Source organism: Stenella coeruleoalba (assembly GCF_951394435.1).
Source record: "Stenella coeruleoalba genome assembly, chromosome: 21".
In the NCBI taxonomy this organism is placed as follows: Eukaryota; Metazoa; Chordata; class Mammalia; order Artiodactyla; family Delphinidae; genus Stenella; species Stenella coeruleoalba.
The window spans coordinates 24,546,115-24,567,999 of NC_137167.1; the positions used below are offsets into that span (position 1 = coordinate 24,546,115).

Here is a 21,885-nt window from a genome sequence, read left to right on the forward strand (position 1 = left end):
AATCCCCACCTATTTTTTGTGTTGGCGCTGTTTATGACATGGATATGTTTAAAGAATCAAACTAGTTGTCTTGTAGAATATCCCACAATCTGAATTTGTGTGTTAACAGTTTACTAGGGCTACTGTAATAAAGTACCACAAACCAGGTGGCTTGAAACAACAGGAATTTGTTGATTCACAGTTCTAGAAGCTATAAGTCCAATATCAAGGAGTTGACAGGGCCACACTCCCTCCAAAGGCTCTAGGGGAGAATCCTTTCTTGCTTCTTCCAGCTTCTGGTGGCTCTTGGTGTTCCTTGGCCTTGGATAACATAACTCCAATCTCTGCCTTTGTGTCTTCACATGGTATTCTTATAAGGACACCACTTGTTGGATTTAGGGTCCACCCTACTCCAGTATGACCTTATTTTGATCTAACTAATTATATCTGCAAAGACACTATTTCCAAATAAGGTCACATTGTGAGGTACTGGGGGTTAGGGCCTCAACATATGAATTTTGAGGAAAACACAATTCAACCTGTAATAGCATGATTGTTTCTTATGATTGAATTGAGCTTGAAGATTTTTGTCGAGAATATTTCATAAGTGATGTGGGGTACTTCCAACTGAATCAGTTTCTCCCATTATTGGCGATGCTAAATTTGTTCACTTAGGGTGGGGTCTGCCAGATTTCTTTTGTTATTAATAAGTAATTAATAAGTAATCTGTGAGGGTGAGGAGAAAATGAAGACAAGATGCAAAGCAAGTCATTATTTGGAAGCTCCTACACAGGTGGGAGAGGGGAAGAGTGAGACAGGGCAGGAAAGCAGCCTAGGTGGGGTGGAGCATCAAGCTAATCATCACTGTGGTTGCAGAGCTCAATCCCACTGGGAGCCAGTGTGGAACAGAATACTTTCTCAGTCTCCAGCTGGGGGCTACTGGGGTGGGGCTGAGTTGCTTAATTCTCTGGAGTTTCCACCCTCCTCTGCCTGCAGGCAGAGCTGGCTCTGGGACTGGAGAAAGCCCTGAGGCCTTTGGGTGCTTGTGTTTCACAATGTTAAGGCTGAGGGGGATGGCCAGGGCACAGACACCATCTGCTACAATCGCCTGCCTTTACTTATTTATCTATTTATAGTTGATTTACAGTGTTATGTTAGTTCCTAGTATACATCAAAGTGATTAGGAATATATATATGGAATGTATATGTACATGGAATATACATATGAAATATATATATATACACATGTTTATATGTATATATATTCTTTTTCAGATTTTTTTCTATTATAGGTTATTACAAGATATTGAATATAGATCCCCGTGCTATACAGTAGGTCCTTGTTGTTAATCTATTTTATATATAGTAGTGTGTATCTGTTAATCCCCAACTCCTAATTTATTCCTCCCCCATCCTTTCCCCTTTGGTAACCATAAATTTGTTTTCTATGTCTGTGGATCTATTTCTATTTCATAAATAAGTTCATTTGTATCATTTTTTTAGATTCCACATATAAGTAATATCATATAATATTTGTTTTTCTCTGTCTGACTTACTTCACTTAGTATGATAATCTCTAGGTCCATCCATGTTGCTGCAAATGGCATTATTTCATTCTTTTTGTGGCTGAGTAATATTCCACTATAATGACCTTTTAAACTTACTTTATGAGCAAGTGATAGACCTCAGCTACTTGGTCTTTAGCCATACTTTTAAGAGTTTTCCCTATACAATGTCCTGCCTTGTCAATTTCAATTAATTTTGGTTTCATTTTGATGACCTTAGGTACCAGAGTTAAGAAAGAATCCACTTCTCACACTCTACAGATTCTGAATTATCAGAGACATGGCAGGGGAGCAAGGGTGTGAAGTGAAGCACCTGATGACCAAGAATGAATGGTGAGGAAATGCATATGGTACGACTGCAGGCCAGGAATGTGTCCTTCTTCCTCTCTACACAAGCTTGCCGTACATCCTGCTGCTGCCATGTAGCCCACACTGAGGACAACTCTCTGAGTAGCGGCCGAGGCCTGGTCCTGTCATGGACTGAATTGTTTTCCCCAAAAATACACATAATGAAGCTTAACCCCCAAGGTGACTGTATGCAGAGGTAGGGCTTTTAAGGAAGTAGTTAAGGTGAGGTCATAAGGGTGGGGCCCTAAGGATATGACTGGTATCCTTCTAAGAAGAGGAAGAGACACTAAGGATGCGAGTACACAGAGGAAAGGCCGTGTGAAGGTGCAGCAAGAAGGTGGCCACCTGCAAGCCAAGGAGAGAGGTCTCACCAGAAACTAACACTGCCGCCACCTTGATCTTAAACTTCCAGCGTTCAGAACCATGAGAACATAAATTCCTGTTGTTTAAGCCACCATGTCTCTGGTAATTGTCATGGCAAGCCTAGCAAATGAATACAAACGGTTATGCTTGCCTCCTCTTTTCTCATCTGTCTCCTCATTTACCTTCTTATATCTCTCTTTGAACTTAAAGGAAGAGATACCTCACTTCCTGGCTCTAAATCCCTTTTCCTGCCCAGGAGGTAGTTTATTCCCAAACATATCCCATTTGTTGTCTTTCCAGTTCTTTAAGAAAATAAGGTAGAATATAAATCATAAATAGTTAATAAATAACATTCTTTTCTTTTTCTTCTATTATCTTCATCCTCTCCTTCGCCAAAGACTCTGTTCCTTTTCTGGCCTGAAGCATGCGGATGGCTCTCAGGTAAAGCCTGGCAGGACAGGAGGGCAAGTGGTGGTGTGTTTATCACCAAAAGGAGGAGGCTCGTACCATGAGTTAACTACAAACATGAATCTGAAGCAGTGCTTCTCAAATAATTTCTGAAAAAAACCCAAAACAAAACGGAATTGCCCCCCACAATCTCTACCAGATCTATAGTTTTTTAAAATAGGATAAAAATGAATTTCTAGGAAAAAATAAAGACATACAAAATACAAATCCCAACATTCAACGGACAGAAAATTACTCTGTCAAATTGCTTTTGAAGTTTCTAAACTGTTATTTCTGTACTTGCCACATACACTTAACAAATAGTTCAAAGACAGGCACTGGTGTATGGACCACACTTTGAGGACAACAGTTTCAAAGGGCAGGTGAATTATTTCCTTCCTTTCTCATTGGTTCCTATCATCTCATTCAGGGTCAGCCGGGCTCTATGTCTAGGAGAGGTCCTTCCCCCCTGACTCTCTCCTTTTCTGCATCTCTGTCTTCCTCTTGGAGTTCATCCTACTGGGCTTTCCTGTATGGTCAAGGGCATGGAGAATTGGGCTATTCCTGGGAGGGTCTTGGGAAGACAGCTGGTAGTCTGTAAGAATTAAGTTTGTCAAATCCCTCTGACTGGAGCATCTATAAGATAGACCACTCTCTCTCTTGCTAAGATCGATAGCCTGGCATATTTGACTCTGTGATCAATCTCACTTTTCTGAAACACTTCCTTTGTCTCCTTCATAGCAGTCTATCCATGGGCAGTCAGACTGGCAATGTGTCAGATGAAGCTAGGGTAACAGATTTCTGGGTCTAGGAACTTCACCATCTGTAATGGTAAGTCGGAGGGCAGAGAGATCGGCAGAGATTCCTGGAACTCTTGAAGAGGCTTAGAGCCTCAAGATCTACATAATTTACTGGAATAAACCCTCTCCAGGGAAGTGACTGTCCAGACAGTACATTTAGTTCATTGCCCAGCAATAAATGAAAGGTTGAAGGACGACAGTCGTTATGTGCTGGCATACTGAGAGTGTACAGCCAAAGCCCAAGCGCATGGTCAGTACTCACAGTCTCCCATTGTTACCTGGGCAACAGTCTTTATCCTGTCTCTCACCTGTCTCATGAACATCTATGTGACAATTGGCCTCTAGCGGGGTCAGCTTTGTGAGGCTGGAGCCCCCAGAATTATTCCAAGTGGTTTAGAATATAAACCTCTTATAAGAGATCACTGCATCACCATGGTGTTTCCCACACCAGGACACCCTACCTCAGCAAGAACACATCATATCCAGCCAGAGCACCTGGTTTCTAGAAGAGGTGATGCACACGCCATTCCTGTTCTCTCGGAAGACAAACAAGGACAGTGCTCTGGGAGCAAAGGGGGTCCTTTCGTGTGGTCAGGCTGTAACAGATGCAGGTGAGTCTGGTCTAAGCCTCGTGGACTAACCCTGACACTAGCTGATTCCAATAAAAAGTGGTCCCATCATTCACCCTAACTTGGCATTGGCTAGAATATTCTGAGATGTTAAAAGATGGAAGATTCTGGTTTTTTTAGGAAATGAGTGAAGGGAAAATTGAAGATGAAATAAGGGAAAACTAAGGAGCAAATTCCTTGAGAAGGGATGGGATCCTTGAGAAGGGATGAGATCCAGAAAACACATGAAGGATTGCCCTTGCTAGGAAAGGAAGCTGTTTGCTCAGTTGCCAAAGGAAGCAAAACAGGGATAATGGCCCAAGTGCAGGTAAGTTTGTAAATCAGATGGTGCGAAGGTCCTATTTTCTCAACGAAGTAGAAGGTGAAGTAGATGGAGGATGTGAGGAAGCCACTAGGAAGGGCAGTAGGTTTGAGGGAAGAAATGGTTCTCTTGGAGACAAGGACAATAATCTTATTTGCAAACAAGCACTGGCTTGCTGGGTTGTAATGACAGCCCATCTGGGGTGTGGGATGGTGAAGTGTGAAGTGAAGCCAGTTTGCCCAGTTGTGTGAATCTGGCAGAGTTCAACTGCTGGGTGCAGACTTGGAGCTGGTGGGAATCCGAGTCGGTTCAGGCAAGTGTGATGGAGGGAGAGAGAGGCTAGGTGATTAAAGATAGGCTGTGGAGTCTAACCTGGAGAATAAATTCAAAGAAAGGAAAGCTAAGTTCAAATGCTTGCTGGCTCCACCATTTACTAGCTGTGTGATCTTGGCCAAGATTCTTAAATCTCTGAGTCAGTTCCCATATTTTAAAAATGGAGAGAATAGCAGAATGAATTATGTCCTCAGTCAACTTGAGGATTAAAAGAAATAATTGTATATATAGCAGCTTACCATAATGTCTGGCGGTATGTACTCAAGAAATTTTTCGCTTTTCTTTAAGGTATTATGAAAATTTACCAACTAGTGTTTTTTCAAATATAGGATTCTTTCTGGTTGTTTAGCATTCCAGAGTATTTATGAACTCTATGTCCATCCCTTTTGGTTAACAGCACAATGTAGAAACTAGAACAGCATAGCATATTGGCAGGCTCCAGAGTCAAACAAAATGCCTGGGTTTGACTCCTAGCTTCACCACTTACTATCTGTGTGACTTTGGGTGGGAGACTGAACTTCTAAAATCTCACTTTTCTAATCTGTGAAATGGGTATAATTCTATTTCTCCCGAGTTGTTATGATAATTAACTGATGTAATACTTGCGAATTCTCAGTAAATCTCAGTGGCAATGATGATGATAATGAGGAAGAGTTTGGTGTTTCCAAACATTTAAGACATTTTGGACTTGTAAGCAAGGCAGAATTGCAGGAAAGGGATTTCAAGAGGTAGATTGGACTCATCCTTAGAGCACATGAAAAGCGGCTGAACTTCGCTAACAATGCAGCTGTTGGCGGGCGATGCAAATCAACACTACAAACAGGCGGGCGATGCAAATCAACACTACAAAAAGTATCACTTTGCATCCGTCAGAAGGGCCATCCTGTCGGTATTAAGATTCTTTAATTTAGGCATCCTGGGATAGCAGCTCTTTTTAGGCCTAAGAAGGAACAGCTCAGGAGTGTACAACAATTTCAGATGAAACTAATATTCACTGACTATCTCTATACTGCTAGGTTGTTGACTTCTATTAATCATTATTCTCCTGGTTTTAGCTATCATGTGGGGATTACAGAGGAGTCAACATTTAAATCTTCATAATCTGTGTATTCGTAGCTTCAGTATCATGACTCACCCATAGTTTTTATGGTTTGGGAAGAGTTATTGATTTCATGTATCATATAAAGGATTCACAATGATGATAGGGCAATTAAGATTACAATAATGGCTGGTAAATTGTTCAAATTTTCTCGACCTGTGCATCTATTGTACGTACATGAGTTAGTTTAGTTGTCAATATTAGTGAAATAATATAGAGGACTAGAGAACTTATTTTAAAAATAACTATTAATGTGTGATTATGAAAATGTAAAAGTTCTTCCATCATCGGTGATGTTGCATCTTGAGAGCCTAGGTGAAATTGACATGCCTTAATGATATACAGGATTTTAGCGTATGATTTAACTTTGACAAAGTTACATCACTTTTTACTTTTATCTCATATATTGAGAAAGACATGATTGTTATGGTGTTGCCTTGAAACTGGTTGAAAAGGACTTGAGTCCTTCCTTATTTTACATTTACATAGGTAGGATCTTCAAACGTAGGATATGGTAGAGGGCATCCGTGTAACCATTCTAGGTTAGGAGTAGCAGTTTCCACTGCTGAGACTTCTCGTTTGGATGCAAAGGCTTTTCAAAGTATGAAGACTACTAGCATTACTGCTGCTACTGAGGTGAATGAGCCTAAAGACAACATACTTCATGTTGTGTGTGCCTCAGGGTACTCAGACTAACGTAGTGACATCCCTGAGAGGCCAAGACAGTGCTGCAGGAAGTCCTATTTACTATTACAAATATACCTGTGAAGTGAATTTTTGCTCATGCTAAGTGTATAACCTGAGAATAGGGGGAATCAGTATAGGAAGCCTCCTATAATAGTGAAGACTGCTCCCATGGACATTAGGTCATGGAGGTGTGCCACTACATAGTATGTATCCTGGAGGACAATGTCCGGGGATGAGTTGGCTAAGATGATTCCTGTCAAACCACCTACTGTAAAAAGAAAAATAAAGCCTAAAACTCATAATAGAGCGGGAGGTCATATAATATTACCTCAGTGAAGGGAGGTCATATAATATTACCTCCGTGAAGAGTTGCTAATCAGGGACTTCCCTGGTGACACAGTGGTTAAGAATTCACCTGCCAATGCAGGGGACACGGGTTCAAGCTCTCATCTGGGAAGATCCCACGTGCCGCGGAGCAACAAAGCCCGTGTGCCACAACCACTGAAGCCTGCGCGCCTACAGCCCGTGCTCCGCAACAAGAGAAGCCACCGCAATGACAAGGCCGTGCACCGCAATGGAGAATAGCCCCCACTCGCCGCAACTAGAGAAAGCCTGCGTGCAGTAACTAAGACCCAACGGAGCCAAAAAAGAAAAAAAAAAAGTAACTTAAAAAAAGAGTTGCTAATCAGCTAGATACTTTTACTCCTGTAGGAATAGAAGTAATTACGGTAGCTGATGCAAAGTATGCTCCTGAGTCGACAGCTATCCCTATGGTAAACATATGATGGACTCACAAGAGAAATCCTAAAAAGCCAGTGGACATGTCTCCTACTATTCCCAAAGAGCTGAAAGGCACTTTTTGTCCTAAATAGTATGTAATGATATGTGAGGTTATAACAAGCCCTGGTAGGCCATGAATGCAGACTTCAGGGTGACCAAAGAATCAAAATAGGTGTTGGTATAGGACTCGGTCTCCTCCTGCAGGGTCAAAGAAAGTAGTGTTGAGGTTTCTATCTCTTAACAGTATGGCAATTCTGGCTGCTCGGACTGAGAGTGGTAACTACAGTCATATGGCTATAGTTGGGGAAGATTAAACAAATAATGGTGTTTGGTATTAGGATATGACTGCTGGTTTTGTATTAAAGACTATAGTCATAAAAGTAATAGCACCAAGAATTGAAGAGACACCTGCTAAATGTAAGGAGGAAATGGTTAGGTCGACAGAGGCTCCTGCGTGGGCCAGATTGCAGGCAAGAGCTGAATATACGGGTCCACTTGTACCAGAACCAGCTTCTATTGGTGATATGAGTAGGAGTAAGAATGATGGGGGAAGTAGTCAAAAGTTTATATGATTTATTTGGGGAAATGCCACCTCAGGGGTCCCAGTTATTAGTGGCCCAAGTCAGTTTTCAAACCCTGCAATCATAATGGGTGCATCTATAAAGAAAATTATTACAAGTGCAGGGACTGTTATGACTACCTTACAGATTTGGGCATCTCCAAATAGCGCAGCAGGTTAGCAAAGCTCAGCCAGGATTAATATACTTAAGGTGCTGCCTGCTACTCCCGCTCAAGCACCGAAGAGTAAATAGAAAATGCCGATATCTTTGTGATTTGTTGAAAATAATCAGCAGTGTGTGAACAGAGGTACAATGAATGAGCTAGCATTAGACTGTAAATCTAAAGACAGATTGAGCCCTCTTTCTGGCAAACCCTTTGGTGAATCAACAAACTGAATTGTAACTTCAGAGAAGCGGCTTCAATTCTGCCGGGGATATTCCTGCCTTTTGTCTTTTCTTTCTCAAAGGCAGGAAGAGTAGATTGAAGCCAGTTGACTAGAGAATTTGAATGTTAACTAAAATTTCCTGGGGTTAAAACTCATCAATCTCGTAAGGATTTGGCTTAATTACAATGTTTGCTTTGCATTCAATTGATGTAGGATAAAGTCTAGCGATCCTTATTTTATTTTTAGGAATTAAGTAAATTGTACTTGTTTAGGGCTTTGAAAGCTCTTGGTCTAAACTAACCTAAATTCCTAGTCCAGCACTGATAGAATGGGTATTATGGGTAGTAATCGTGTGGCTATTATGATTGGTAATGATAGGAAGGTTATTTCTTTGTATGTTCAAATTGTTTTATTTTTGTGTTGTTTATTGAAGGGAACATAGTTAGTGACGTGGAGTATGTTAGCTGCAAGTAGAAATATATGCTGAGGACTGCTATGATGGCTATTAGTGTTGGTAGAATGATGTTATCATTTTTGTTATCTCTTGGATAATTATTCATTTGGGTTAAAAACCCTGATAGTGATGGGTGATGTCCTAATGATACTATAATGGTGAGGGAAAGGATTGTGATGGGAGGTGTTTTATCTCGTGTGTGTGATAATGATACTCTTGCAGTACATGATCTGGGCATAAATAATAAGAAGAGAGTTGTGATGATATAAATTAGTATGTTTAGGATTGTTATAATCTGAATATACATTATAATAGCTGTTATCCATCCTGTATGGGCAATTGATGAGGAGGGTGTAATTTTTTCCAGGTGTGTATGGCTAAGTCTGCCTCAGCCTCCAGCTATGATTTATAATATCACTATGATTAATAGTATATTTAGGTTGATGGATGGTGACATGTGGTATAAAACTGATAGGGGTGCACTTTCGTCATGTTAATAGCATCAGGCCTGCTGTTCATGGGATGCCTTGTGTGACTTCAGACACTTGGAAGTGAAATGGGGAAAGCCCTACTTTTGTGACAAGGGCGATTGTCATGAGGGTGGATGCTGCTGGATTAAAGATTTTTGTTATTCATTGTGTTCTTTGACCAGAGTATATTAGATTAATGATAATAGCCATTATAAGTAGTATTGATGCGGTGGATTGTTTTAGAAGATATTTGTTGGATTCTTCTGTAGCTTATGGATTCATGTTTTTTTATTAGAATGGGGATACCATTAACCAGTGTGAGCTTGTTATACAATTATATTTCCTGAGATAATGGTCAGTAGAATGATAGTAAAAACAATAAGAGTTTATTAGTACAGGAAGGATATACGACAACATTTTGGGGGTATGGGCCTGAAGCTTGCTTAGAGAACCTTATTATATAGCATGTGGTGTAATGTGGTAGCATGGGGAGTGTAAAATTCTTAGGAAGAATTCAGTTCCAGGAATAAGAGCATTGAAACCTCTATGATTTACTCTATCAAAGTCACTCTTTTGTCAGACATATTTCTTAAGGTTGTGGTGGGTTGCCTGGTATGATGACAGGTAGTGAAAGCTCTCATATACACAGGGCTAATGTTAGTAGTAAAAAATTTTTTTGTAAGAGATGTACATGTTGATCATATCAAAATTGTGGGTAGGATGCCTTTATTCATAGAAAGGAGATTGTTAGATGTGTTTTAATGATGACTTGGGCTGTATATAATTCTGGCACAGTAAGGATTGTCCAATGCTCCTAAAAATAGATTGTTGTGGAAATGTTTATTATAAGGAAATTGACATATTCTCTAGGAAGGACGGGGTGAATGAGCCTGCTACATTTTCTACATTGAAGCCAAATACAGGTTTTGATTCTACTTCTGTTAAATCAAGTGGGGCTTCATTGGATTTCTGCTACTGCAGAGATAATCAAATTCTGGGTAGGGGTCAGGAGAAAATTAGTCATAGATGTTCTTGTGTAATAATTACTGTTGAAAGTGTAAATTAGCCATTTATCAGTAGGACTGAGAATAGAATAACTGCTAACGTTACTTCATATGAGATTGTCTGTGCTACTGTCCGTGGAGCTCCAATGAGTGAGTATTTTGAATTTGAAGCTCATCCAGATCAGAGGGTGGAATAAATGGCTAGGCTTGTTATGGCTAATGTAAATAGTATGCCTACATTTATATTAATTAGTGGAAAGGATATGGGAAGAGGAATTCATGTTGTGAGAGCCAGGGTTAAGGCTAGCATTGGGGCAATAATATATAAATTGATGATGTTGACGGTCATAGTGGTCCTTTAATAAATAATTTGAATGCCTCAGCAATGGGTTGTAATAATCCATAGGGGCTGATGATTTTTGGCCCTTTCTGGATTTGTATATAGCCTAGGATTTTCCATTTAGTTAATATGAGGAATGCTATGGTGAATTAAATTGGGTAATTTATGAAAGAATGTTGATTATAAATATATTCTTAGGAAGAGGACTTGAGCCACTGTAGATAAAGGTTTCAGTTTTACATAATTACTGGGCTCTGCCACCGTAACAAACCCTGTTCTACAGTAGGGTATGTATCAATTAATTGAATGTAGATTATATCATCATTTAGTTTGAAGACATTTTGTAAAGTAAGCCATATTTCTCTTGTCCTTTCACACTGGGAGAAATCTGTAATAGAAACCAACCAGGATGACTCCAGTCTGAACTCAGATCACGTGGGACTTTAATCGAACAAACAGACCATTAATAGCAGTTATACCATTGAAATGTCCTGATCCAGCATGAAGGTCATAAACCGTATTGTCGATATGAACTCAAGAATACAATTACACTGTTATCCCGAGTATAACTTGTTCTGTTGATCAGTGTTTTAGAACAACAGGTGATAAAGCATTTTGACTAGCTGGTCTAAATTTTAATGACTCTGAGGTGTTTTTATTCTCCAAAAAATAAATGGTGCACGGGCTCAAGGTGCACCGGCTTCAGTAGTTGTGGCACACAGGCTCAGTAGTTGTGGTCCACTGGTTTAGTTGCTCCATGGCACGTGGGATCTTCCCGGACCAGGGATCGAACCCGTGTCCCCTGCATTGGCAGGTGAATTCTTAACCACTGCGTCACCAGGGAAGTCCCAGAATCACAGTCTCCCTTTTAATATACCTTAAGCCCAAAGAATCCATGGAAAATTGTTACAGAAAATAAGACAATAAAATATTGTAAGGACTATAACAGAAGCATATAGTACACAGTTTATATAGACACATCCCAAGCAGTTACAAAGTATATTGAAAGGGAGGCTGCAATTTTAAAAGAATAAGATAAAATATACCCACAAACTCCCAATTTTTCCTGAAAAGTTGTAATGTAAAACCCTATTGTAGGAAGCAGAAGATTCCAGGAGACATTCTACAAATGAAGGACTCTAAACCCTGGGGGTGGATAAGGAATTCTGGAAGGAAGGTATCCTCACCCAAGGAGAGCAGGTTCCTATAGTTCTCTAACATCATATCCCTGTACAATTCCCATTGATCTTGGCTCAGGCATTCCCACTCCTCTTGAGAGAAATCTATGGCCACATCCTGGAATGTCACCTGTCCCTGAAATTAAAAGTACACATGCCATGTGGCCACGGGAAGAGTTCATAATGTGACCCAAGAAGAAAACAGCAAGAGAACTGGTTTTAATTTAGAAGAGTGTCTTGAATTATCCACTTATATATATATTTTTTCACAAAGTAACATTCTCTACCTTATTTCTAACTATAAGAAAAGAGTATGGCATGTGATCCACAAAACCAGTATAGAGACTATACTTATCTGGAAAAGAAATGATAAAATGAGGGTTTCAACACAGGTATATGCATTTTTGAGTGTTTTATTTATATCAAACTGGTTAAAATGTGTGTAGTTTTCAGACAGAAAAGACATGTCGAGGTAGAAATGTACCTTTCAACTATTCATGGGTACACAAGTACACTGGGGAGATTGTAAAAGTGCAGATTCTGATTCAGTAGTTCTGGTGGGCCTGAATTCCATTTTTTTTTAACAAGCTCATTTTTAACTAGTGATGCCACAGTCTCTGATTCGTTAACCACAACTGTGAATAGTAGATAATAAGGTAAAAATTCATATTTAACTTTGAACATAAAGTGTTTTATGGAATTTACACGTTTAATAGAATAGTAAGCACAACAGCAACAATCATTTGTGAATATTTACTGTAGACTGTGTATCTATCTTTCTAACGTTTTTGTGTAGGATTACAGAAAAAAAGGCCTGGGCTGCGGCCACAGTGGGCGGGGCCCCCAGGCCGGGCCGCCCCTCCAGGACGCCCGAAGGGACCCTGCGCTCCTGACGGCTCCCTCCCCCGACGCCCCCTCCCTCCCAGAAGGCCTCGGGGCAGAGCGGTCCCACCCCCTGCGCCCAGAAAGGAGCCCGCGTTTCCGCAGAGCTGGAACTCCCGCTCGGTGTCTTTTCCCTCCGCCGTCACGGAACTGCCCCGGTGCCCGAGGGGAGGGCGGCCTCACTGAGGCTGCCGGCTCTGGAGGGGCCCCGGCGGCCGAAGCCGCGACAGTCGTGCGGACGGTGGGCCGGGTAAGTGGGCGCCGACCCTCCGCCTGGTCCGGTGCTCGGGCGGCAGCGCAAGACCAGCTTCCGAGGGGCAGGGGTTCGCTGCCACCCGCCGCTGCTGTGTAGAAAGAGCGGCCCCCAGCGTCTAGTCCGGGGAACTTCAGTCCCACCTCTCGCCCCTGCGCTCGGCCTGGCTCGCGGGGCCTGGGGGGCGTGGGGAGGGCGTCGGCCTGAGCGTCCTGAGGGGAAACGGGGCAAGGGAGGCGCAGGGTCCGGCTGCCTCGTCAGCGTCCCTCCTCCCGACTGCGGGGAAGGCGGCCGAAAACTCCTCCCGAGGCTCGCAGGGCCCTTATTCAGCCGAGCCCCTCTGCGCTCCTTCTTTCCTGAGCTAAAGTACGGGGGGGGGGGGGGGTGGGCGGGGTAGGGGACAGGGCAGGGGCCTGGCGCAGGTAATGGGGAACATTAAAAGGTGATTGTTAACTAAGGAAAACCAGCTCTCCCAACGTGAGGAATGTAGCGCTTTTCTTTGTATGCGAAGATGCCAGAGTCTGGGCTCACTGAAATCCTTCCTTTGATGTGCACCTCAGCTCTCTGGGGCCTGCATTCTGTATTTGCATATCCTGAGTTCCTCAGGGCCCGCGGCTCACACTGGAGGGCTGCAAGTGCTGATGACTGTGACAGCCTTTGTTTACTGAGATGGCAAGAAATATTCCATTTCTCACAGGCTCGAGGGGCAGACAGTGAAAAAGAGTCAGAGAATCTCACTCATCACCCCACGAGCAGACTAGGAAGCTGAGGCTCCGGGAAGCCAAGTAATCCAGCCGGAAGCAGAGACGTGGGACCACGGAGTGGCGTTTGCACCCGCCACCTGTCCAGGGGGACTGCCCACTCTCCGCAGCTTCCACACCTGTTGCCTTCACCCCCCTCCCGGGACCAGCTCACAGAGCCTCCTCTTGGGGGGATTCACTTACCTTCTTCTAACAGGATCCGTCTCACTATCTTGTTTTGGGATCATCCGGAAGGCTTGTCACTCTGAAGCAGGTTCAGCCTCATGTCACCAGGGCAGCTTTCCTGGATCACACTCACCACCTGCACGTCCACTCTCAGCTCAGACCCAGAAAGACCCCCTTGGCCCCGAGCCCCATGGCTCTGCCTGGGCTCCCACCCCCTCCTGCCTGGTCCGTCCCTTTCATGTCCCCTGCAGGGTCACCAGGAGCTCCCACCTGCCCCAGGTAGGCTGTCTGCTCTGTCCTGGGGAGGCCTCCGTGGTGTCAGGTGGAAGACACAAGAAGTACTTGTGGGGTCTCCCTCATGCAGCACAGTGGCCAGCACCCACCTATTGACCTCATCACTCTAGATGGACAGGGGTTCAAGGGGTCCGTGGCATCTCCTGGTTCTCATTTCACCCCAGCACAGCCCACAGGGAAGTTGCTAAGCAACTCTGTGCTGGCTGCACAGAGAGGACGCTTATACATACGCCCCCGCTCGCAGCCCACGGGGCTCTCGTGGTCAGGCCCCTCCCCAGGTATGGAGCTCACCTGGGCCGACACCCAGCAGCCCACGGGGCTCTCGTGGTCAGGCCCCTACCAGGGTATGGAGGTCACCTGGGCAGGCACCCAGCAAGGCTGGACACACAGGAACCGTGCACGTAGCCCTCATTGCAGAGCACCCCCAGCCCTCCTGTTGGTCAGAGCTGATACAAAGCACCTCAGAGCAGGACCTGAACTAACAAACAGCAGCTCCGGGACAGGTCTGTGACCCTCGGCTTCACTCTGTGCGGCCTCCTTCCACCGGGTCTTCCAGAGGCTTCCACTGCAGCTGGGGCACCAGGCCTCTGTCTCCACCCACCACCCCTCCTCTCCCTTACTCCTGGCTTCTTCTCATTAGGAGAGGGTCTTCTTGAAGTTGTCTCCCACTCATGGACCAGACAAAATGTTGAGAAAACAAGCAGAGTTGCAGCCCCGTGTCTATCCTGACCCTCAGGACCCCACACCTGTTCCTTGGAGCTGGCCGGTGCAGCAAGGCCCATTTTCTGCAACTCTGAGTCCCTGATGTGCAAGGATTGGCTGACCTGGGCAGCCTGACCCGGCTGGCCAGCCCTCCCTAGGTGTGCCTGGGTTGAGGTCTATATAAACACCGCTCCAGGCAGCAAGAGTACCTGCAGCTGTGGCTGACGCCATATCTTCTGCTCCGTCAGCAGTGTCAGGGCTGGGCTGGTAGGTGGGAGTGAGGGGCTACGGCTCTGTGGGTGGCCCAGTGTGAGTGGGGCTCTCTTGGACTTCCTGCAGGAGTTGCCAGGCTGCCACCTGCTAAAGAAGAGGATGTGTCACCCATACCTGCCGCTGGAATTTCTCCCTGGGCAGAGGTGAGGAAGGAAAAAAGCAGTGGGGGCCGGGACAGGAGGGGTACCTCAGGCAGGGAAATGGAAAGCTTCCAGAAGAGCGTCCGGGGCCAGGACCATCCTGGCTGGCCTGCAGGCACCAAGTCAGACGGCGTGCTGTCGCTGGGGTGGCTCCACGGCCCTTCCTCTAGGCTTTCAAGTCCTTGTACATATTCAGGTGTTTTACCTGGGAAGGGTGGGAAAAGTTCAACAGCAGCTGGCCTGGGGCTCAGCTCACGTTTACTCAGAGACGCCTCGGCACGGTCCCCCAGCTTTGCAATGAGGACGCTCCTTGCGGGGGGGCTGCTGGCTGCATGGGAGACGATTCCCCACCTCTGACCAACTTCAGAATTGTTTACCACTGGAGCAAGTGTTATGATAGGGTTTTCATCTGTGTAACTAGTGGGTTCTTAATTAGCAACGTGAACGGTGACATCAGAAGTCCTGATTCAGGATGGAAATACTTACCCCCAACAGGTACAGGCGTAAAAACCTGGGGATGCCGTGTGCAGCCGGCACCCTTAGGAATGGGCTTCCGACTGACCCCTCAATATTCTGGTGTCCAGCCACTGCTTTAGGATTTCTGGGGCCCAGTCCTGGCTCTAAGGGTTCTGCAATCCAGCCTCTGTCAGCCTTTAATGAGACCCAAACTTCCAGGATCCTACAGAGTAGGGTCTGTGTGACCGTTCTGTGGCTTCTGTAACAAATGACCACAAGTTGTGTGGTTTAAATCAACGGGAATTCATCCTCCCCTAGTCCTGGAGACCAGACATCTGAGATCAAGGTGTTGCAGGACGGAAGTCTCTCCACAGGCTCCAGGATAGGGTTCTTCCTGCCTTTTCCAGCTTCTGGGGGCTTCAGGCATCCCCAGGCTTAAGGCTTCTTCCCTACCATCTCTGCCTCTCTCTTCACGTGGCTTCTCCCCTATGTCTGTGTTTCTCCTCTTTTGTCTCTCATAAGGACTCTCTCAATTGGATTGAGGGCCACCCTAACCCAAGATGACCTCACTTCTAGATCTTTAACTACATATACAGAGACCCTTTTCCCAGATATGGTCCTGTTCACGTGTTCTGGGGGGAGCACATCTTTTGGGGCCAGCATTCAACCCATTACCTGTGTATAAAATAACCCTGATTTTAGGAGATTACCAAGGTCCCATATAGACTGGCACAGACAGCAGCCACGTGGGTGAGGGTCTGGGGAGAATGAGGACCCTGGAATCACCTGGAAAGGATGAAATCCTGGCTGCATTAGGTGAGCTCTTACACCACGGGGCCTGTGGAAACAACCACTCCACTCTGTCCGTGGAAGGGGACCCAGTGCCGAGTCCAGAAATGGTTATGTTGCAAAGCTGGCTCTTCTGGGATTTCATCATGTAACCAGTAACTACGGGCTTGGAGGAGTCACTCTCTGGCACATGATGACAGCACTGTCACTTTAGGCTCATCCAGCCTAGAATAGGAATATTTGAAGGAGAAGAGTTTGGGAGATTGTGAAGCTTGGTTGTCAAGGAAACTGAGCAGGTTTGTCAAGGAAACTTCTCCCTTACACTGAAGGCAGGGCTGGGAGAGCTGAACTCCAGGGATCTTTTAAAGTCGCTGCTCTGAAGCACCATCACCTGAGAGGTGGTCTCAGCGTGAGCTGGGGTTTGCGAAAAATGTGATGAGATGAAGCCTGACTTTCTGTGACAGCTGGGGAGGGGTTTGTAAAGCACCTTGGCTTTTAAGGCAAAGTTTGTTGCTGGAACAAAGTGTCTCCCAAAACTGGGCTGAAGCTCAAGATGTCTCTGTCCCCTTCTTGTGAGAGTCCAGGGCAGGTGGGTGTCAGGTCCCGGGCTCTTCCCCCCTTGTTTCTCCTCCTTGCTTCCAGGTGAGGGCTCTAACCAGCAGGGTGGGGTGACCAGCTGGGCTTCATGCCCTCCATCCTAGGATGCAGGCTGGCCAAGGCCCTCACCACCTCCACCCCTTCCCCTTGGTAACACGAGAAACTGCGCCTCAGCTGTAAGGGGTGGGAAGGCTGGGAGGTGCAGGGTAGCCATGAACAGGCAAAAGGGAAATGGTTTCTGACGGGCAGCTGAGCGGCTCTGCTGTGAGGGTCACCTGGACGCTAACGCCCAGACTCTGGGTCCTATGAAGCTTCGATGCTTTGTGGTTCTGGAAATCCTATAGGAGACGGTCCACAGCAGGTGAAGCTAATGACCTCAGTGGAGTTGGTGAAGCCAAAGATCTGCAGTTCAGACTGAAGGTGCCGATGTACATACAGGACAAAACCTTCTCGTGTGATTGGACTTCGGGCACTTTTAACATGAATGCAGCCATGTTAATGCCTAGCATCTTCTGTCTTGTGCCTCCCATCAGGGACCCCCTCCTCAGTTCCTGGGGCTTCTGTAACTCACGTACAGGGGGATGGAGAGTGGGCTCTGTCCCGTGTGAGCCCTGAGTTACCCTGCACGTGAGTCTGCTCAGGACCGCTGTAACAAATACCACAGACTGGGCAGCTTGAATTACAGACCTAACTCCCAGTCCTGGATGCTGTCTGAGACCAAGGTGTCTGCAGGCTGGCTTCTCCTGAGGCCTCTCTCCTTGGTGCTTAGACAGCCACCTTCTCCCCAGGTCCTCACATGGTCTCCCCCTGTGCCTATCTGTGCCCTAATCTCTTGTAGGACATCAATCCTATTGGATTAGGATCCACCCTTAGTGACCTCATTTTTACCGTAATCACCTCTTTAAAAACCCCATCTCCAAATACAGCCACATCCTGGGGTCCTGGGGGTTAGGGATTCAGCATGTGAATTTGGGGGGACATGACTGAGCCCACACCATCCTGCTTAGGAACTAACATGTGCCTCGGTCCTTCCTTCCCTCCAGTCACACGAGGCGATGTAATGGCTGAAGGAGAGGCCACTCGTGCAGAGTTTGTGAGAATTGTTTTTTCTCCCATACATGTGCAATGGAATACTACTCAACAGCAGAAGGGAATGCGCCATCAACCTATGGAAAGACATGGATAATCTTCAGTATATACTGCTAAGTGAAAGTGTCCAGTCTGAGGAGGCTGCACACAGTGTGACCCCCTTGATGCCATTCTGGGGAAAGCAAAGCTACATAGATGATAAGCAGATCACTTCACTGGTTTGAAGTGATACTTTAGGAGGGATACATGGCACTGTGCATTTGTCTAAGCCCACAGACTTGTATAGCCCAGAGGGTTAATCATAATCTATTCAAATTTAGTTATTTAGGGTGTAAGAGTGCCACAGGGTGAAACACACAATGCGACAGCATCTAACTGCATTAGAAACGCATGGAAAAAAACTCACTGTAGGGGATGGGGTATAAGGTGCTGACCTAAGTTACCTTTGGAAATGAACAGAATCTGTAGACTAAAGGCAAAATGGACCGTACATAAACAGTGGGCTTTATTTTATGAAGTTCTTTCCAGAGTGTAGTAGCTAACAATTAGGAAACCTCTGCACATGTAACCTGAAGAGGAGAAATGAATTGATAAATGGCAGATGGTGGGAGCCAGGCTCCTCACCGTGGGAGTGGGAAGTTACAGATAAGCAAAGGAACAAGAGAATGAAGCTGAGCCCCTGATGGCCACTCCTTTTTGGCTCTGAGTTGCTTCCAACAGGACCGCAGTCACCTGCACGTGGTCTGCTGTGACCTACATGCCCCCATTGGCCTTTCCTCTCCCTCCCTGCGATGATTCCAGTGACATTTCCAGCCCGGACCCCTCTTCCAGGCCAGACGCCTCTGTCCAGCCACCACATCCCCATCTCACCTTGGGGGCTAACAGCTCCCTCAGAGGACTGTGATCCTGCAGCTCCCCACACCCAGGAGCAGCCCCAGCTTCCCAGGTTGCCGAGCCCGGGCACCCGGTGTAACCGAGCAGGACCCTACGGGGCCTTCCCAGGACAGACCCCTCCCCCATATCCTCTGCTGTAGCTCCTCCCTGAAGTACCTGGATAATAGTATCTGATGCATGCTTCCCGAGTTGTTTTACAGATGCTGAAACCACCACCAAGTGGAAGAAATTAACTACTTGATGATCATGAACAGGTATCCCCAGAGCTTCTGGTGCCTAAGAATTTACAACGTTAAATGCCCTGTGACCTCACCATCAACCAGAGAACTGTGCACCAGCTGATCACATACCTTGTGACCCACCTCCTTAAACTGGCCTTTAGAATGCTTTACTGAAATCCCTCAGGGAATTCAGGTTTTAGAGCACAGGCCACCCGTCCTCCTTGGCGCTTTTACAATTAAAGCTGCACTTTCCTTCACCACAACTGGTATCAGTAGGTTGGCTTTACTTCACTGGGGCAAGCAGACCCAAGTTTGGTTCAATAACACTGGGGTTTCCCAGTTTCCCCCTTCCTTGTGCCCCAGTGACTGTCAGCACCTCCTCCAGAGTCTGTGGCCAGTCCCCACACTAATTCCCCTCTACACCCACAGCCCCGGCCCAAGCCCGATCTTGTGCCTGATTTCTCCATCAGGCCCTGACAAAGCTCCCCACCCCACGGTGCATCTCTCATCCCACCCCAATGTGGTCTTTCTGAAGCACAAACAAGACCTTGACTCTCTCCCTTCTGTGATCCCCTGAAGGTTTTCCCTCATTTGCTGGAGTGTCTGGTGGGGGAGGCATCCCCCATGGCCCTGAGAGTCCCCGACATCCCCGCTAGACTGCCGGTTCCTAGGTTCCCTGACACTGAGCACCTCAGCAGGCCAGGAGACCTTGGGGGCTAACAGGTCCCTCAGCGGACTGTGATCCTGCTGCTCCCCACCTCCTCTGGTTGCTGAGCCCCAGACACCTGGTGTAACCGAGCAGGACCCAATGGGGCCTTCCCGGGACAGACCCAGAACTGCTCACCTCAAGAGGGAGCTGGCACTGCCGCTGCCTGATTAAAGGGAGCGGAGAAGGCTTCCCCAGCTGGGACACAATCACTGTAGGAGTGGTCTCTCCCTCGGCCATCACATCACCCCCGTGGGACTTGAGGAAAGGAGGGACCAAGGCACATGTTAGTTCCTAAGCAGGATGGTGTGGGCTCAGTCGCGTCCCCCAAAATTCACATGCTTAATCCCTAACCCCCAGGACCCCAGGATGTGGCTGTATTTCGAGATGGAGTTTTTAAAGAAGTGATCAAAGTAAAATGCAGTCACTATGGTGGATCCTAGTCCAATAGGACTGATGTCCTACAAGAAGAGATTAGGACACAGATTGGCACGGGGGGAGACCATGTGCGGACCTGGGGAGAAGATGGCTGTCTACACGCCAAGGAGAGAGTCCTCAGGAGAAACACCTTGATCTCAGACAGCATCCAAGACTGGGAGATGTCTGTTGTTGTAGCTGCCTGTCTGTGGTGTTTGTTATGGCAGCCCCGAGCAGACTCACACACAGGATAACTCAGGGCTCAGACTGGACAGAGCCCACTCTCCATTCCCCCTGTATGTGAGTTACAGGAGCCTCAGGAACTGAGGAGGGGGGTCCCTGAAGAGAGACACAAGATACAAGACCTTAGGCATAACACGACTACATTCACATTAAACGTGCCTGAACTACACTCACACGAGATGGTTTTGTCCTGTATATACACCCACACTGGCACCTTCAGTCTGAACTGCAGACCTTTGGCTTCACCACCTCCACTGAGGGCATTAGCTTCACCTGCTGTGAACCACCTCCTATAGGATTTCCAGAACCACAAAGCATCAAAGAGCTTATGCTGATGTGTAATCACATTTCATTAGCCCACAGGGACTGTGGGTTAGTGTCCTGGCAACTCTGCCACAGGTGAGCCTGTTTTCATTTTTCTTGCTCCCGGCTACCCTGCACCTCCCAGCGATCCTACTCTTTGCAACTGGGACCACCAAAATGTCTGTGGCACTGTGTCTCATGTTACCAAGGGGAAGGGGTGGAGGTGGTGAGGGCCTTGGCCAGCCTGCATCCTAGGATGGAGGGCATGGTGCCCATATGGTCACCCCACCCTGCTGGTTGGACCCCTCACCTGGAAGCAAGGAGGAGAAACAAGGTGGACACATCCTGGGCCCTGGCACCCACCTGCCCTGGACTTTCACATGAAGGGGACAGAGACACCTTGAGCTTCAGCACATTTTGGAGGGGACACTTTGTTCCAGTAACAAACATTTGCCCTAAAAGCCGAAGTGCTTTACAAAACCCTCCCCAACTGTAACAGAAAGTAAGGCTTAATTTGATCACACTTTTCTCAAACCATAGCCCAGGCTGAGACCACCACTCTTGTAATGGTGCTTCAGAGCAGCCCCTTTAAAATATCCCTGGAGTTCAGCTCCCCGAGCTCTGCCTTTGGCTTAAAGGGGAAGGTTCCTTGACAACCTTGACAAAACTGCTTGGTTTCCTTGACAACAAAGTTTCGCAATCTCCGGAACTCTTCTCCTTCAAACATTCCTATTCTAGGCTTGATGAGCCTAAAGTGACAGTGCCGTCATCACGTGCCAGAAAGCAATTCCTCCAAGCCCATAGTTATTGGTTACATGACTGTAACCTATTGATCATGAAATCCCAGAAGAGCCAGCTTTGCAAGGTAGCCACTTCCGCACTTGGCACTAGGTCCCTTTCCACGGACAGGATGGAGTCACTGCTTTCACGGGCCCTGTGGTGGAAGAGCTCACCTTCTGATGAAACCAGGCCTTGAT

The 21,885-nt window shown here is 46.3% G+C and overlaps 2 protein-coding genes across 2 annotated transcripts in view; both read left to right on the forward strand.

Annotated features, from left to right (window-relative positions):
- LOC307179835 (uncharacterized protein) overlaps positions 1-2,085 on the forward strand; it is a gene marked incomplete at its 5' end in the record, with an annotated part of 70,706 nt that extends 68,621 nt beyond the window's left edge. Inside the window, 2 exons of the mRNA XM_079909490.1 lie at positions 1,272-1,311; positions 1,765-2,085. The remainder of the gene's footprint in view (positions 1-1,271; positions 1,312-1,764) is intronic.
- Positions 2,086-4,423: 2,338 nt separating this feature from the next.
- LOC307179836 (uncharacterized protein) lies at positions 4,424-19,388 on the forward strand (the record flags this gene model as incomplete). Its single annotated transcript, XM_079909491.1, has 4 exons — positions 4,424-4,438; positions 12,520-12,855; positions 15,120-15,196; positions 19,219-19,388. The coding sequence occupies 4 exons, from the start codon at positions 4,424-4,426 to the stop codon at positions 19,223-19,225; spliced, it is 435 nt and encodes a 144-aa protein (XP_079765617.1). The 3' UTR covers positions 19,226-19,388.
- Between the last annotated feature and the right edge of the window lie 2,497 nt (positions 19,389-21,885).